We start from the raw sequence: 16863 nt of genomic DNA, 5'->3' as shown, positions 1-16863 counted from the left end.
TCCTCCATATTCATGCATTGATTGCCAGCCACTTTAACTAAACACACCGGAAATAACTCTTGTGAAATATTCCATAAAAACTTGAGCTGACATTTGGAAATAATAAAAATCTTCACACGCTTTCCTGTTGGTGATTAAACTTAGCGTGGCACAAAAAGAGGAACGCTGAATGAGTGCAAGCCCCACCCACCTAGCACCCAAATAACATGGATTGGATTTAAATTTGGCCCAGGACTGGCTCACATAACTTTTATGCTCAAATACCAGAAAAACTATTGATTTAGAGGTTCCTTATCTGCTGAAGTGCAGATGATCTCGCCCGTACGCCCCATCAAACATTAATTTCACGCTGCGAGATGCTCCACAGTTATCAGTTAGAACTCGGAGTTCCCAAGCAACACTTCAAACTCATAAGAAGTTTCCAATTCTCTCTTTAGCGCCAAGGTTGCTGCGCCCTTGCTCCTCTCTTTCGGCATGTGTCTCACACCTGTGAAGGGTGTGTGCGCTTAGCTCTCCAGTGATGTGTCTGAAAAAACACAACACTCCATGAAAGACACCGCTCCTCCACTGTTTGCTGAACAAAGAGCACAATAGAGGACACAAGTTCACTGCAGATAGCAGCTATTACTATGATGACAAAATGGCCATGAGTCTGACAAACGAGCGATCCGCTGGGTAGCCGTCGGAGCAGCGTTAGTTAGGTTTTGTTAGTGGGATGGATGGTGTGGGAGCCCATGTGCATGCAGTCTCATTGCAGGCGAGAGGTTAGAGGGGCTGAGTCGCCAAAAGTGAACGCACAGAGAGAAGAAGTCATTATTGTGAGGACTGCGGCCAGGTACCTGAGTATATCTCTCTGCTCTTCAATTTCATCAGCAACCTCTTCACACCTGCAATGATGTGAAGAAGCTTGTCATCATCAGAAGTTCGCAACAACTGTCTCCCAAAACTCTTCCCTCCCTCTGACATGAAAGTAAGGCCACACAGAGAAGTCCATGATCTTAGATGGTTAAAAGATTTTGCTGGAGGTAACATTTTGCAGTATGGACCAATCTGGCGGCAGATTTGTGTGTTCCGCCATCTAGTGTTGCCGCCATTACTGCGGTGGCAAGTTGAAGTGACTCAGTGTCCACTGCATCCTGCTCACAGTGACAAAATAATGGAAAGTTGGATTAACCATATTAGCAAATGGCCCCCATTTACTACAGAAGGTTCTTCATATTAATGTCAATCTTAACTTTATCTAGAATTTATTTAGTAGAAATGGGTTGCGACAATAGTGATAATGGAGAAATACAGAAAAAATGTCATGATAATGCAATATACTGTACATGTTACTGTACTAGCTAGCTAGCATAATCAATCAAGAGCTACATTTTATCAATAAACCAGTTACATTGGTAAAAAAAGAAAAGAAAAAAAGAAAAGAAAATGTGAAATCATGGTAATCAAGATTATTTCTTTAAGGTGCAATATGGAAGAATTGGCCAGCTGTTGATGACATACTCAAAACAAATAGGAGTCAACATATCACCTGAGCTAACTGCTCAGCCACTAGCAAGTTAGCTCAGTTAGGCATTAATCTGGTGGTCCAGACTTAGAGTTCGGAGCACCACTAGTTGTGTTCAACTAGTTAGGACAGGAACTATGGACTGGGACATGCCAGGGCTAGCTGGTTAGCATGCTAATTTCAGTAGATGTCTGCAACACAATACATAGATCTCATAATCTCATCAAATTCTTAAATATTGCACCTTTAATCGCCTGGCAATGAGCAACAAAATGGCAACTAGAGGTCACTCATGAAGGGTTACAAATATAATAACAATAATAAAAATAATAATAATAATAATAATAATGATATGATAATGATAATTATAATCATAATAGTCCCCATCCACTTATGTCCAGAAAGGAGCACTCCTCATGAAGTAAAGGCTTGTTTATTTCGCATTCAGGTTTTTTCCAAAATTCAAGTTTGCAACTACTTTTGGAGCAGTTGAGAACTGCGCAAGTTCTTCCAGATGATCCAGAAATCGATGTCAAATATAATGTTAAATAGAAAGTAAAGGTAAAAGTAGAAAATAACTCACTTCTTAGGGAAGCTTGCAATCAAATGCATGGATATTGTCGGGAGAATCCACCGCAGTAATGGTGACATGGCTACTCCTGCATCTTCCCTAGATTTGTGTAGAGGGCGGCAACTAATGTATTTTCATTATCCATTAATCTGCTGGTTATTTTCATGATAAGTCAGTCTATAAAATGTAAAATAAAAAACGTGACAATCACAATCACAATCACAATCTTCATTTGCTATCAAATCCTTACATTCAAGATGGAACTAGCCAAGGTCAATCAATCAATCGATCATTAAAATAGTTGCTGATTTATTTTCTTTTGATCGAGTATTCAATTATTAGACTAATGGTTGCAGTTCTAGTGTGATAGCAATACAACTCAATGGTAAGAATCACAAGTATAACGCGATCAGTTTGTGGCCAAATAGTAAGAACAGAGTGAGTCACTACTACTAAACTATGTGGAAATCGTCAGTCAGGAAGAGTGCGTATAGGCAGCGGACGATGTATGAGCTTACAGATGTTCGACGCACACACGAACACAGGTAGACAGACAAATGTGACCCACCCACTGAGCATCCATACCCCGACATCACCACCCACTCATTACGCCCACTGACTGGCTCGCTCCTTCTGTCTCAGCACTGAGTGTGTGTGACTGCTGTGTTTAGTGGAGAGGGGACATCTGTTTGGCCCTTACCTGTATTCCTGTCTGGTAAGATACAGCAATGCTTCTGCAGTATGCCTGGCAACACCTTCCGAGAAACAACAAGGGAGGTGGTAGAAGAGAGAGAAAGAGAGAGGAGGGGGGGGGGAGATGTTAATATCACAGCAACTCAAAGCAGATAAACAAGGTGGAGCTCGGAGGAAAAGCACCGAACCATGCTGTGACCCACGATTACAGGGTGGCAACAGACACCCATTTCTCACACCATTTGCATCAAAAGGAGCTGCTCCCGTATTTATCCAAGCTCCTTTCCTTCTGAGCAGTGGAGCATTAAATGATGGTCCCGGTGTGGATATGTGTGTTTGGGAGCTTCATTTTTTTGTGCATCCCTGATTCAATCTACAAGCAGTCAAAGGTGGGTTAAATGGCGTGTGAAGATATGACGCGCCGACGATCCATCGGGAGATAAAATATCGCTGTTATGTTATCAGTCAATCTTGCGTGGTCACGTCCACGGGCCAATTTCAGAAGCTCTCTCTGCTCCATCAGCAGCTTCGCTATGCCAGGAAGTTGTTGTAGCAGCAAATACAACAGCCAATTATTGCACTGTTCACAAGCCTGCGGTGGTCATACCAATCAATAATGCATGCTTACAATCTACCCTGTGAGGAGTCCTCTAAAAATTTAATCAATCCAAAGTTTTGTCTCGGATGCTAATATTTTGCTGCCGTCACTTGTCTTCTGCAAGTGAACAGAAGACAGGTGATGACAGAGCAAACAGAGCATCCTGTTTTAATCTCCTCATATGACAACACTCTTTTTAAGCTTCGCTTTGACGCTGAATACCATTATTGGTGTTCACAAGGCACAAATGTGCAGAATTTGTACTAGAAAGCAGTGCAGGGAGGCAGAAGAAAAGAGGAGATGTGGAGGTGGCTCAGCAGGTGCTATCTCTGCCTCTTTGTCCTTGCGTCTGACTGACAGGCTCATTGTTGTCCAAAATGACTTTCGTAATATAGACAGACCTCCTCCTCTTTTTTTCTCAGCTCCGTTTCTTTTCCCCGTGATCGTGTTAACATTCCTTTACATTTGCACTTGGTGGTTATCTCCGGCTCCTCTGTCTCTCACGAGTTATTTTACTTCTCTGTGCAAGAGAACAAGACTGATCAGATAAGTGTCCCTTTTAATTAAAGAGAGGACCGTATACGGAGGTACCTCTCGAGAAAAAGAGAGAAAAGACCAGGAATGAAAAATAGAAATGAACCCGTATGGCTCATCTCTGGGGGACATTCAATGAGATATCAACCCACTACATCATTCATACAGAAGGAGGGCCTCGAGCACAAAGACTCTTTTCATCTTGTCTCATTTTCTACTTTACCAGCAGCATATCAAGAGGTAATACTGCCATCACAGAAACACTTGCTAAATTGCATTTGTTCTCATACTTTAGTCAACTCACTTCATGCCTGACCATCTGATTCAGTGTGAATGGACAGGTATGACTCCCTCGCTTTAAATCAGGACTGTTGCGTCTACTTAACAGAGCAAACGACTTGTTCTGGTTCTGTCCAATGAAGTTTTATTTGATTGCTTAGAATCACTGGAGCTCGTACAAGAATATGCTTTATCCTAAATCTCTCTGACATTCTCTGTGAGTCATTCTCGTACGAGTGTTTACCACATTTGTTTAACTGGGTAAACTTGTTACACATTGACTTGTTTCAGCTTGACAAAATCTGCCAGTTCATGCCTCAAAGGCTGTCATATAGTATGAGTAAAAAACTTTTATGCTTTTGTAAGACAGCAGAAAGAAAGAAGACAAGCTTTGCAGTGTCAGTACTTTGATTAGAAGCCCCGACACAATTACCTGAGAAAATAGCAAAGCTGTCAACAACATGACATCAGAGCAACTCTGAACTACACCAGACAGAAAAAAGGGAATGATTTGACTAAAGTTAGATGCTAAAATACCTCTCAGTAAATTAGCATCCACGGTGGTGATCATTTTGTAAACAGAATATCGCTTTTGCATTATCTCTGCTTTAGTTACATATTTTATTTTCGTTCATTTTCATTCTAACATAGAAGACAAATTCTCCTAAATCACACATTGAGGCCACCTGCATTATGAACAAATCACGAGCGTCTTCTTAAATGACATCAGCAGTTTATCGTTCAGACTGAAGGTTTCATAATCTGTTGTAGAGTCCTGTGGTGTCCCTGAGAAGATAACATAATGTCCTATTTGCAACTGAATACCCATATATAGGAGTCTATTGTTAGCAGAGGCTTCTTTATGAATCAGATATTAAGGCCACTAACTCATTTCATTTTATCAGACGTACATGTGCTTGGGAGACATACTGAACATAGCAGCAGATACCTAATAATTTGATTATGAAGTTAAGCCAATCTTTTGGTTCAGTAGTGACAGAATATGAAAGGCACATAATTGTAGCTTCTGCTCAACTGCTCGTCTTCCTCAGATGTATTGATGTGGAATTTTTCTGATAAACCAAAGTATTAAACATTTCTATCATGGACCAAGAAAATTCTATTTTAAAATCAGACATTTATTGTTGCAAGGTCAAACACAGACAGTTTTTCTCAGCTCATGTAGGCATTTTGTAGAATTGTATAGATCATTTTCCATTTGTGACTTTTTATTCTCGTACTCCACTGAGGAGAGAACTGTGCAGAGGGGATGGACTCTTGTGATGACAAAACCATACAGTGCATTTGCTGCTGTAGTGGCTTCATGTGATTCGTTGGGCTGGAGTGCATCCTTGTGTCTCATCACTTCACCTGTCTTACATGGAAGTTCTCTCAGTGTACATGGCCTCTAGTCCATGATATGTTACAAAATGCTACTCAGTAAACAAGTAATGTAGAACGTTGTGCGGTAACATAAAAAAAAGCTATCTCTGCAGAGATGTGAGATGATTGGTCTGTAATGACTCAAACAGCTGCATGATGTACAGCTATAATTGATGCTGGCTAGCTGGCTGGCTGGCAGAGGCTTGTGCTGGAGGAGTGTGGAAAACGAACTGTCAGGGACACTCTTCAGTGTTTCAGACACACAGATCTGTCACTTGCCTCTCATTTACGCTTTAAAAGGATTGGAGTTGGGAAGCAAGGCATCTAATTTCACATGAGGAAATGTGTTAGGCATCCGTTTGTTTGTCTTTTGAAGCTTATCTTGGGTTGAGAACAAGAGAGGATTTATGTCACCACGTTTTAACAGGAAAGATTTACAAGACACAGCAGGATATTCCCATGGACTATATAACTGGGACAACTGGAATCACAAAAACAGTCAAGAATCTCTCTTGATATTTTGGGTGTTTGTATAGATTTGTTTTCTCACATTATTCATCGATTTAAATAGCTGGTTTTATTCAAATCATATTTTATCTGCTGCCATATCACCAGACTATGGACCAGCTTCTTTTCTTCTTTCCTCCTCTACTTTATAAAACAGTTTGGGTTGTTTTTTTTTAAAGCACAGAGGCACTTAAACTCAAATGTTGTTCTACAGTACAACCCTGCTGTTGTAAAATGACGATTAAACTCAAACATCCACCTTGGCATATTTTGAGGCCTTCAATGGAGATGGAAACTAAAAAAAAAAGATCCTCAAAGACAATCCAAGGCAGTGCCCTTAGGACTAGAAGGCCCATTCTTGTGAATGAGTCTTTAAACCCCATTGAGTCAGCGAGTTAATAAAAGGCTCCATTTGGCAATATTGTAGCCGTTTACCGTCATGTTCTTCCAACAGGACTGGCTGCTATCCTCTAGTAGCCCCAGGCTGTAAGAAAACGGATTCAGAGGAGATATCATTAAACGCTCTAAAGTGGATGCTTCCGGTAACTGTCTATGTTATCACCCTGTTACATCTACATTTCTTGTTGCATATGGGTTGGAAATGCATGAGATAATAGTACGATGAAGTAAACTATTTTGGCCATAAAGCAGCCTATAAAAATGAGGTGATTAAGAAATTATTTATAGTTTTTTATCTTCTGTGTTTCTCGCATATTTGTTCAAGATTGAGATCTCTTAAAGGATAAGTACCGTTTTTTACAACCTGGACCTTATTTCTGGCAAAAGATATGGTCATTTACTCACCCAGATAACTTTGGTGTCATTCGGCGTCGTTCGGACGAAATTAGATCCAGTGTAGCGGCGTTATATCCATATAATGGGAGAGACGGGGCAGCGACACACAGCCTCTATATAACGCATTATCTGCCACGAAACTAGTTAATTTCATCAATATTTTGTTACGATATGCTAGCGCTATTAGCCTCTGAGTCCGGGCTCGTCCGTTATCAACATCCGGGGTCAAACTAGCAGCAGCAGCTACAGGTAAACAAGGCGCGCTGTCGCGGGTGCGCGCGCAGCTCAGAGACGACATCTTCCAGGTCAGAGGTAGTAGATCAGCCTACAGACCCCGGATGTTGACAATAGACGAGCCCGGACTCAGAGGCTAATAGCGCTAGCATTTCATAACAAAATATTGATGAAATGAACTAGTTTCGTGGCAGATAATGTGTTATATAGAGGCTGTGTGTCGATGCCCCGTTACTCCCATTATATGGATATATCGCCGCTACACTGGATCTAATTTCGTCCGAACGACGCCGAATGACACCAAAGTTATCTGGGTGAGTAAATGACCATATCTTTTGCCAGAAATAAGGTCCAGGTTGTAAAAAACGGTACTTATCCTTTAACTGTTTCAGATTCTCAGGATATGATGGCACTATACGCTATACTCTCTAGCTTCAGTCTGAGTGACTTTTAGAATGACTCATCAGGTAAACATTAGATAGCTGAGCTTCTACGCTACAGTAGTGAGTAGCACATGGAAATTTACTACTAAAACTATTACTCAAGAGAGACAGACAGTTGATGTAGGAGCAGAAGAAGAGAAAAACGCCAAAACGCACGGTCTTAAACTATAAAGAACAATCAAATGGTGTGAGTCAGGTGACTCAGGCACCATTTGAGATCTTGGTAAACGTTCTATCTGACATCAGCACTCTAAAAACTACTGTGAGACTGTTCTGATGGCATCTACCTCATCAGACTAGAGTGTGAGGATCAGAAATGGCCTCTTAGATCAAACTTGAGCACAAACTGATCCAAAGTAAAGTTCCAACATGAAAAAGTACAAGTGAAAGTCTTTCTTGTTGTGCAACTTCCAATTTTTTCTCCTTGTAGTGACCCCAGTGAGATGTGGGTGAACCCTGTCAACCTAGTTGTGCTGTACTTTGGTGTAAATGCGTCTAAACAAGTCAGGCTCCAATGAACCAGGTTCATTAATGGCTCTGCCCTGATCTGAGGCTCAGGGCAGCACAACCTAATTTGAGTGGTCAACAGGAACCACTCTTGTCCCAGTGGTCTTTCAGGATGCTCACAAAGTGAACACCTGTCTACACACCGGGCACGGACACATGCACATGCGCACAAAAATACAGACTCCCCACCTGTCTCCACACACAATTACTGCAGGGGGACAGGCAATTATCACAAGTGGCAGTGTGTAATAGGGATATCTTGGCGCCTGCTGACGAGGACTAGAGTGCAACTCTTGGTGAGCTAATGGAGATATGAGAGGATGGACGGGAAGTGGAGTCGCTCCAATGTATTTCAGCGCTCTTCCTGTCCGCCTTAAGCGCTCTCTGCTCCCATCTTACCCAGACAAGCTCTCTAATGAATGGTGTGCAGATTGAGCAGAAGATAAGGTTTGAACTGTAACTACTCAGCTCAGCAATAGCTCAATGAGACGTGACACAGAAATGGACAAAATATTAGAAACACCTTTCAATATATTGCAGTCTAATGGTACAATGCCACAAACTTCAACTTACACCTCTCTAACAGATTTGTGTTTTGCAAATGTACCAAGCTAAAATCTGTAACTTTTATTACATTCAGCATTCCAGTACCACTAGCAGTAATGTGAACTCTATAGCTATCTCAGTCTGAGGGATAGTACTGTACTGTAAGTTGTCAGCAGAACATTGCACACAGCTGTTTTTGTCTCTCTTTTCCATCACTGCATTATCAGTGTCCATTTGTGTCGCTCTAATTCAATTCAATTAAATTCAAAACACTTTATTTGTCCCCGTGGGGGATATGATGTTAAACAATATAACATCTATATCGTCACCGTACAAACTCAAATAACACCATACACAAACTCTGAGTTCAAATTTGCCAACGATACCACAAACGCTGATAAACGCATCTCTTTTCCAAAAGCTCAGTTTGACATGTGTATTTACGAGTGTATGGAAGGCCAAAGTGCAGAGAAAAAGCATTATTTAAAGAAATAACCGTGTATGTGTGTACAGGGCCTGGAATTAACCACTCCAGCTGTCCAATCATTACATTTGACCCGATTAGAATGATTGGACCTGCGTTTGGACCGAACGTACACTCAGGGAGTCTTCCCCAAGGCTAGGCGGATAAATTGCTGAAGCTATTACCTAAAATTTCCCAAAACTAACATGCTAGCTTCATTATTATGTTCATTTTTTGGATTGAGGTACATTCGTGACGGCTACTTTGCCTGTGTTTATATGATTGTGGCTTTTAACAGAGACGTTAATTTATGTATTTATTAGGCTGGAAAAGCTAAGAGAGCCTGTTGAACATAGCAAACCTGCCGATTGCACAAATCTCCTATAGAGGGCCAGCAAGAGCAACAGGGCATTCAGTGTACTCACTGCGCAGGTTCATCTCTTTTGGAGCAGTGGCTTTGGAGGGATGCCTAAAGGAAAGGGGTGAATTTTTTTTCTGTTGGCTTCTTTGATTCCTGTCTAAGGCACAGGGAGGCAATAAACTTCACTTGACTTATTGATCACATCATCAGAGACATGGGTAGGCATGTAGATGAAAGAGGAAGTGCAGCCCTGGGATGCCCTCCAGATGCACAGAGGCAAGTGGAGCATCTTGAACATGCAGGGGGGATGTGTTTACAGGGTTGGACGAAGGTCAAAGCTTTTCCTTAAAATCCAAGGGTGGAGCGTACGTCTACAGGAATGATCTATAATAGTGCCATAAGCGCAATATGCCCAAAGTTGCAGGGGGAAAGTGAAATCGACCCACTGTTAGCTCTGCAAAGGTGAACCCCACCTAGATGCACAGTAATCATGGCAACAGCAGCATACGGCATTTATGTTTGTCAGCTTGACCACATTAGGACGATTAAAGCGATAAGTAATTCTCTGGAGCTCAATCAAATCTCCTAGACCTATCCCAATCAAAAGACTCTGCTGCCTTGATGTCCTTCACTTAAGTGTTCTGTTTTATTAGGCTGATATATTCAAGTTCACTGCTCGGTTTAAACGCTTTGGTAAAGACTCGGTTGTAAAAGAGCTGGGCCATTCGCCAACAGCAATGGTATTAGGACTTATACTGTACAAGAGAGACCTCAAGTACACTTGGAGTTAAACAGGGTCTTGCACTGGCATTAGTATTAAATTTCACACTTTGTGTTAACATGTTAGGCCTTCAGGGACAATTTAATGATTCCTTTTAGACCATGAGATGATTTACCTTTGTCTCCAGTCAGACAGTTTCAAAGGCAGACGGCTGACAAGAGACACAGACAGTCTCTCGACAGTGCCACCAGCTGCTTTGGTAATGAAAATGTGGCTGACATAGGCTTTCTGGTGAAATCATCATAGAGGGTAGAAACTGGTATCAAACGTATGACTGTCCAACTAGGGGAACTGTTACATATAGTATACCAGCTTGCTAACAGACCTTGTAATGACTCACATCTGACTTGGCTATGTGGCAGCTATTGCAGTAACTGCAACACTGGGAGAATGCAGTGACGCCCACCTGCCTGGAAGATCTGTGCCCCCCGCAGCACAAATGTGATTAACCGAGTAGTGCACATACTGTATATATAGTGCACACACTTGGTTCCTATGCATTATTAGATTCATAGAGCCCTGTCCCATCCACCCCCTCCATTGCCTCTGCATCTCTCTACTAAAGCCAAGCTATTACAGATGCAGGGGGGACATTCATCAGGGAATGACTAGAGACATAAAAAGAGAGGAAATACAGGGACAGAGGGGCAGAGAAAGAAAGAACCTGAATAAGATGTACACACATGATTCAATTAGGTGATACAAAGCAGTGCCAGATGTACCTAACCCTGTAGGACCCCCTGTTGCAAATTTGCCACATCACTTTTAACAATTCTAAAAAAATGCCTACAAATGTTTTTTTTTCTCAAGACCACATTTACATAGTTAATGGGTCCTATTGTTTGTCCTCACAATGCTATTGGATAGAGTAAGTGTTTATTGGTTCGGTCATCTGGCCATGAACTCACTCTACCTGCAAACTTCCCGCTGAGCTCATCTCCTTTTTTTGCATGACTTGATTTGTCAGGATTAAAGTAAGTAAAATTCCTTAGATATTTTTTTTTGTGTCTATTACAATGTGTAGAACATGTACATATTAAGTTATTTTGGAAAACATTCATTAAATTTGATTTAGAGCTTCTTATGTCCATGTTGCAATTCTGCCACGTTGGATCAGGGTGGTAGTCAAAATAGCCTGTGCTCCTTACACATTACATAAGGACACTGCACTTCTCACATGGTCACAAGTTGAAAAAAAATGTAGTAGAAATTTAAAGTGTTAGATGATTCAGTGTAACTAAGCTCTAAATGTGTTTTTACTGTTAAATGTTTAGTTAGTTTAGCTTAGACCATAATTTAACACATGAATAAAATGTATAGGGTATTTGAAACTCCCTGTATCTTTGTAGTTTTTTGTTTGTTTTTTAACTTCTAAATGATCCTGAGCTATTTTTCTCAGTGTTGCCCAAGTAGCAGTTTGTAGCATTAGGAGATAGAAAAACAGGTTCTGAATGTTCTGGAGTTGTTGGGGTGATGCCTGTCGTATTGTTCAGGGACAGGTGTAAATGGTCTTGAATGTGAACCTGTAAGTACTCTGGGGGGATGCATGTGTTCCTTTTAGTATGATAAGTAGAGAGCATAATAGGCCAGTCAGACAGTATTGTTTGAATGTAGTGGAATTTTGATTAGCATTTGTATTGAAATGATCATACTTATGGACATACTAATGGAAATACTTAGATCTCTACCCTCGACACATGGTCTACCACCCTGTCTATTCCAAAAGTTTGTGACAGAAGACATGATTGAGGCGCTGACAAGAAACACAAATGAGTACAGCTTGCAAAAAAAAAAGAGAACATCTGTTAACACCAATAATAGGGGAATTGAGAAGATGCTTGGCATGTACCTGAAGATGGGCCTAATGCAAATGGCTAGAGTTCAGGGACAGGGACACATTCAAGACCATTTACACCTGTCCCTGAACAATGCAACAACTCCAGAACATTCAGAACCTGTTTTTCTATCTCCTAATGCTACAAACTGCTACTTGGGCAACACTGAGAAAAATAGCTCAAGATCATTTAGAAGTTAAAAAACAAACAAAAAACTACAAAGATACAAGGAGTTTGTTTTGGGAGACAGACACACGGTACATCTCTGTTTCTGATGTGATGTCCCGCAACAGATTCCAATCTCTGTTGACTTCATTACACTTTACAAACAACTTGACTGTGTCAGAGATGGAAAAGAAGGACAAACTCTGGAAACTCAGACCATGGCTACTTAAATGTTCTGTATATCTGTTCAGACTAAGTGAGTACAAACACAGAAATTCTGCTCCCAGCTATCCCCAGCGTGGCAAATTTGCAACATTTCCCTAAAAACTTACTAAAATGTAAAACATTTGAAAACTCTTTAATTTCTACATCAGAGGCCCCCTAAAACAATATCTGAGAGGTCAAAAAAAATGTTGCTCATTTTTTTCTATATCTGGGTCTTACAGGGCTAAGTACATTTACTCAAGTACACAACTTCTGAAAAGTACATTTTTGTTACTTGAGTCTTTTTTTTTCGTTTCTACTTCTACTCAGAGGGAAATATTGCACATTTAAATCCAATAGATTTATCTGACATTTTAGTTGCTAGTAACTTTCCAAGTTAAGATGCATACATAAAAAACACGACGCCCTCATAAAATATTTTGTTTTGATATGAATTAAACTACACAAAGGTATATCCCAGTACAGCTGAAAAGAGTAGTCGATTGACAACAAATTAAATGGTGTCACGTTGGGCTCTTGGTAGTTGTGATAGTATTTCTCACTATTTGCTGAATTTTTACAAACAGAACAATCAATTGATCAATGAAGAAAATAATCAGCATATGAATCCATAGTAAAATCATCATTCATTGCAGATCTAGTAAATGTTTGAATAAAAATCCTGATTTTACATTAATGGATGAGTTATAGTACTCTAATGTTAAAATATAGTAGTATAAAAGTTACATGAGACATCTTTCTGCATTGAGTATTTTAACTAAGTGCATTTTCCTGATTATACTTGTATCTAATTTTAAATGAATTTATAAAATATAAATCAAAAATATACTTTTATGTATTTTAAACTTGGGCTGCAAAGTAATTCTTATCGGCAACTCCAATCGTCAAAGTAACATTGGCACTGACAGGCTGAGGCTGTTAGTGTGTACGTGTGACAACACACTGAAACAATCCATACGGAGAAAGACCTTTTTGTTAAATAATAAGATTCTTTCTGTAACCAGAAACACAAATCTCACTCAAGGTGAAGTCTCGCTTTGAAAGAGATTACCTAGAGGGACTGCCAGCAAGAATTTATTTCCCAAGTCATTACTGACTGTTTAATTGATTTTGACAATCTAGATGAGTCAACAACTGTCACAATTCACTTCCCGAGATTTCATAGCGGGACGTCTCCTTGAACAAGACTTTGACGTGTTTCTGGTTACAAAAAGCATCTTATTATTTAACAATGTGTCTTTCTGTTTGTTTCTGTAAGGTTGTCAGACACTTAGAATAACAACCTCAGCCTGTCAGTGGCAAACACAAGTAGTTTTAGTGGATATAACTTCGGTTGGAGTTGCCCCAAAGGATGCAGCCGTGTCAGCTGAGGCGATATACTCGACCGATTCCAAAACTTGTATGAATGAAGTATGAATTCACGCACCAAAACATTTAAATATTAGGCCCAAGCTTAAATCCTCCTCCGTAAATCCTCTTTAATAGGGATTTTTTTGAGTGCAGGGTTTTACTTGCAACAGAGTATTTTTACAGTGTTGTATTCGTACTTTTACTTACATAAGAGAATCTGAATACTTCATCCACCACTTACACAAAGTATTAAAGTGAGAGAGAAGAGGAATAAGAAGAATGGGACATGAACGGAGCTAAAACATCTGCCACGGTGAGTGGATGAATAAGAAAAGAGCCTGCTGAATGTTTCAGCGCTGACTTTTAGTCTACATTCACCGCTGCTGCTCTCCCCCTGTAGACCAGAATGACATCACGGCACGCATAAATGTAGCGTTTCAAGTTTTCTGTGCATCTTCAAACAGATTATGAGAGCGTTATCGTGTCACTGCCAAGTAGGCAGAGTCCACACAAGCTTGCCATTGACAACTCTTTGCGAGTCAGTTTGTGTGGGCATGTAACTGTATGTGTATGTGTGTGTGTGTGTGCTTGTGCATGCAAGCAGTTTGACAGCAGCGTCGGAAAATATCCTGAGACAAGCTACCTTCAACTTGAAAGTGCTCCTGAGGGGAAATAGTGTCAGTTTCCAATTAGTTTTTTTGTCTTTTATTCTTCGTACGGCAAGTGGTGGCTTTCAATTAAGCTCTTTTTAAGCAAAGAAACTGCCTGGTAGGATAAGTAATGATTTCTCCATCTTGTATGAATCATCAGGCTTTCATTGAAAGAAGAAGGTGAAAGGTGCCCCCCCCCCCGAAGGTGCTAAGTGACAAGTAATTTATTTTTCAGTCACATAAGGACTTATGGAGGTGACATGAATTTCTCACCTGCCACCTGCCACCTGTCCACCCACAGGTCCCCTCTCTTCTAAGTACAGCTAGCTACATGTGCATACGTATTGCACAGGCACATCCAGGCAATGTATACACACACAGATGCTGTCAATTACCCTACTTATTGATTATTTACTCCTGACTCCTTGCCACCACTACCACTGCTCTATGCCACTTCTCGCCCACCTGCATAATGAATTAACATGGCACGCGTTCTAAGGCCTGAAATAAAGCATGCTTGTTACTATGGCAGAAAATGCATTTTCCATGTATGAAGTCTCACCCGAGCAACTGCGTGTCATTGAAGACACGCTGGCCGACCGCTGCTGTCTAAAAATAAAGGCTTTTTGTGTTATTGTTCAAGGTAGAAGTCAAGCACCGAGGAGTATCTTGGTAAAAGTTCTAGCCGCCAGGGGAACCAGCAATAACTCCATTGAGCTTCTAAGGCATTGCAATGAATATCGTTCCCTATTTTTAGCACCTCTGTGATTATGATGTCTGACTATGTGAGTGCTGGCAGCCAGCATTTTGTCACTCAGTGTGTGCTGAGTGCTGTGTATTTGCTGTGGATTCGGCATTCTATACACTTTGCCTTTATTTGTGCCGCTCAATCAGGGGGATCTATTGGAGCGGAGGCATTAATACTCGCAACTGCACTGAATCTTAAACAATACGATGTGTCAGCGTACAAATGACAGCGATGACAAGCTTTTCACACACACACACACACAGGCAGTTAACTATCTCTAATCTCGCAGCATCCTCAACAACAAAAGACGCTTGATTCCTACACCAGTAATAATCACCCATTCACAGGAGTCGCACTACTTGATTAATCAGAAGGCTTGCGGGAATTGTGCATATGCTGTTCAACACCTTGTTTACCGCACAGGTCTCAGTAGTTCCTTGATTCTGAATACACCTACAACTCCTCCAATGCCTTCTTTTGTAAAGCTGCATGGAGCTCCACTCTCATTCAGGATTGCCAGCGCTGGGTTTGGGCTCTGTCAGACACATTCAGTGAAGCTCGTCCACCCACAGAGACCACAGTCGGCATTGTACATACAGTATTACGTGACACTGCACAACAGGAGGAGTCTGGGGAAGATCAAACCTGGCATACCAACCATTTGAGAAGTTAACCTTGGACTAAGAGGGCTTTTTTCTGCCTGAAATGATCCTCACCTCATCCTCCTCAGGGAAGAATGTAAGTGCAGCAACCACATCAGAGGTGGCACATCAGAGTGGTGAACAAAATTCATGTGCATGCAAAAGTGATGCAACATGCATATCTTATTCACTGTAACACCTTACTACATTTAAACAAACTTGATTTTGGCACCTAATGTAGATTGAATTATTGAAGTGAATTGAAAAATGGATGGGTTATACAATGTTATCATTCTAAAAGTCTGGTCACATTACACAATTAAGAAAACCCTGCAACCAAACTGCTCTGATACACACCCATTTTCCACTGATGCATACATCTTTTCACATTTACTACAAGGTGATATAAAATACTATGTTTGAATCCTGCACATGTCATATTGTAGGAGTTAAATATGTGCTCAAAGATTAGAAGACAAGAGCTGTGGGGATTTACCTTCTTCAGAGCTGACATTCTAGGTGGATCCTCCTCCTGCAAAGCCCGTTCACATGCTGAGGTCCCAAGCCAAGTTTGGAGGGTGCGCAAATCCTAACTCAACCCGGTGCTGATGCTGAGCCATGAGGTGCCTGCTTAGTATTCTCATCTCGCCTCCACCCCGTCCTACAGCTGGCTCGCTGTGCGCACGCCCCAAACCGCTGTCATTACGGGCTTCAAACACACGGGGAGCTCTAGTCTGATGCATCGCACTCATCAGACTTCATGCAAGAAAGTTTGTCACTTAACCGGAGTCTCATTTCAACCATATGATGTGCACAAGCTTATGCGTATACAAACTTATAATGTCTGTCTTTTGGTTCAAATACACAGTGATTGCTTAGCCCCCCCAAAAAACATAAGTCTAAGTTGAACGAGGCTGCTTTGTATGCCGATTTTAAGAATGGATTCAGCTGATCAAAACAATATATAGATGCACGTTATATGGAGTATATGTTGTTTCTGATAATGAAGGATTCAATGAATTCCCGTTAATGTGAATGGGAACCGGC

At 40.9% G+C, this 16863-nt stretch overlaps 1 protein-coding gene across 4 annotated transcripts in view; it reads right to left on the bottom strand.

Annotated features, from left to right (window-relative positions):
- dlgap2a (discs, large homolog-associated protein 2a) overlaps positions 1-16850 on the bottom strand; it is a 188144-nt gene extending 171294 nt beyond the window's left edge. For all 4 annotated transcript variants that reach the window (XM_084381047.1, XM_084381048.1, XM_084381049.1 and 1 more), the window contains exons 1-2: positions 16313-16850; positions 2779-2833 (exon numbers count right to left, since the gene is read on the bottom strand). In XM_084381047.1, coding sequence (XP_084237173.1) covers positions 2779-2833; positions 16313-16330 — 73 coding nt within the window. In that variant the 5' untranslated portion in view covers positions 16331-16850. The remainder of the gene's footprint in view (positions 1-2778; positions 2834-16312) is intronic.
- Between the last annotated feature and the right edge of the window lie 13 nt (positions 16851-16863).

Source organism: Pagrus pagrus, assembly GCF_965226575.1.
Source record: "Pagrus pagrus genome assembly, chromosome: 18".
NCBI lineage: Eukaryota > Metazoa > Chordata > Actinopteri > Spariformes > Sparidae > Pagrus > Pagrus pagrus.
The sequence above is the reverse complement of the archived record's forward strand: the minus strand, read 5'-3'. Positions and strand labels throughout refer to the sequence as shown.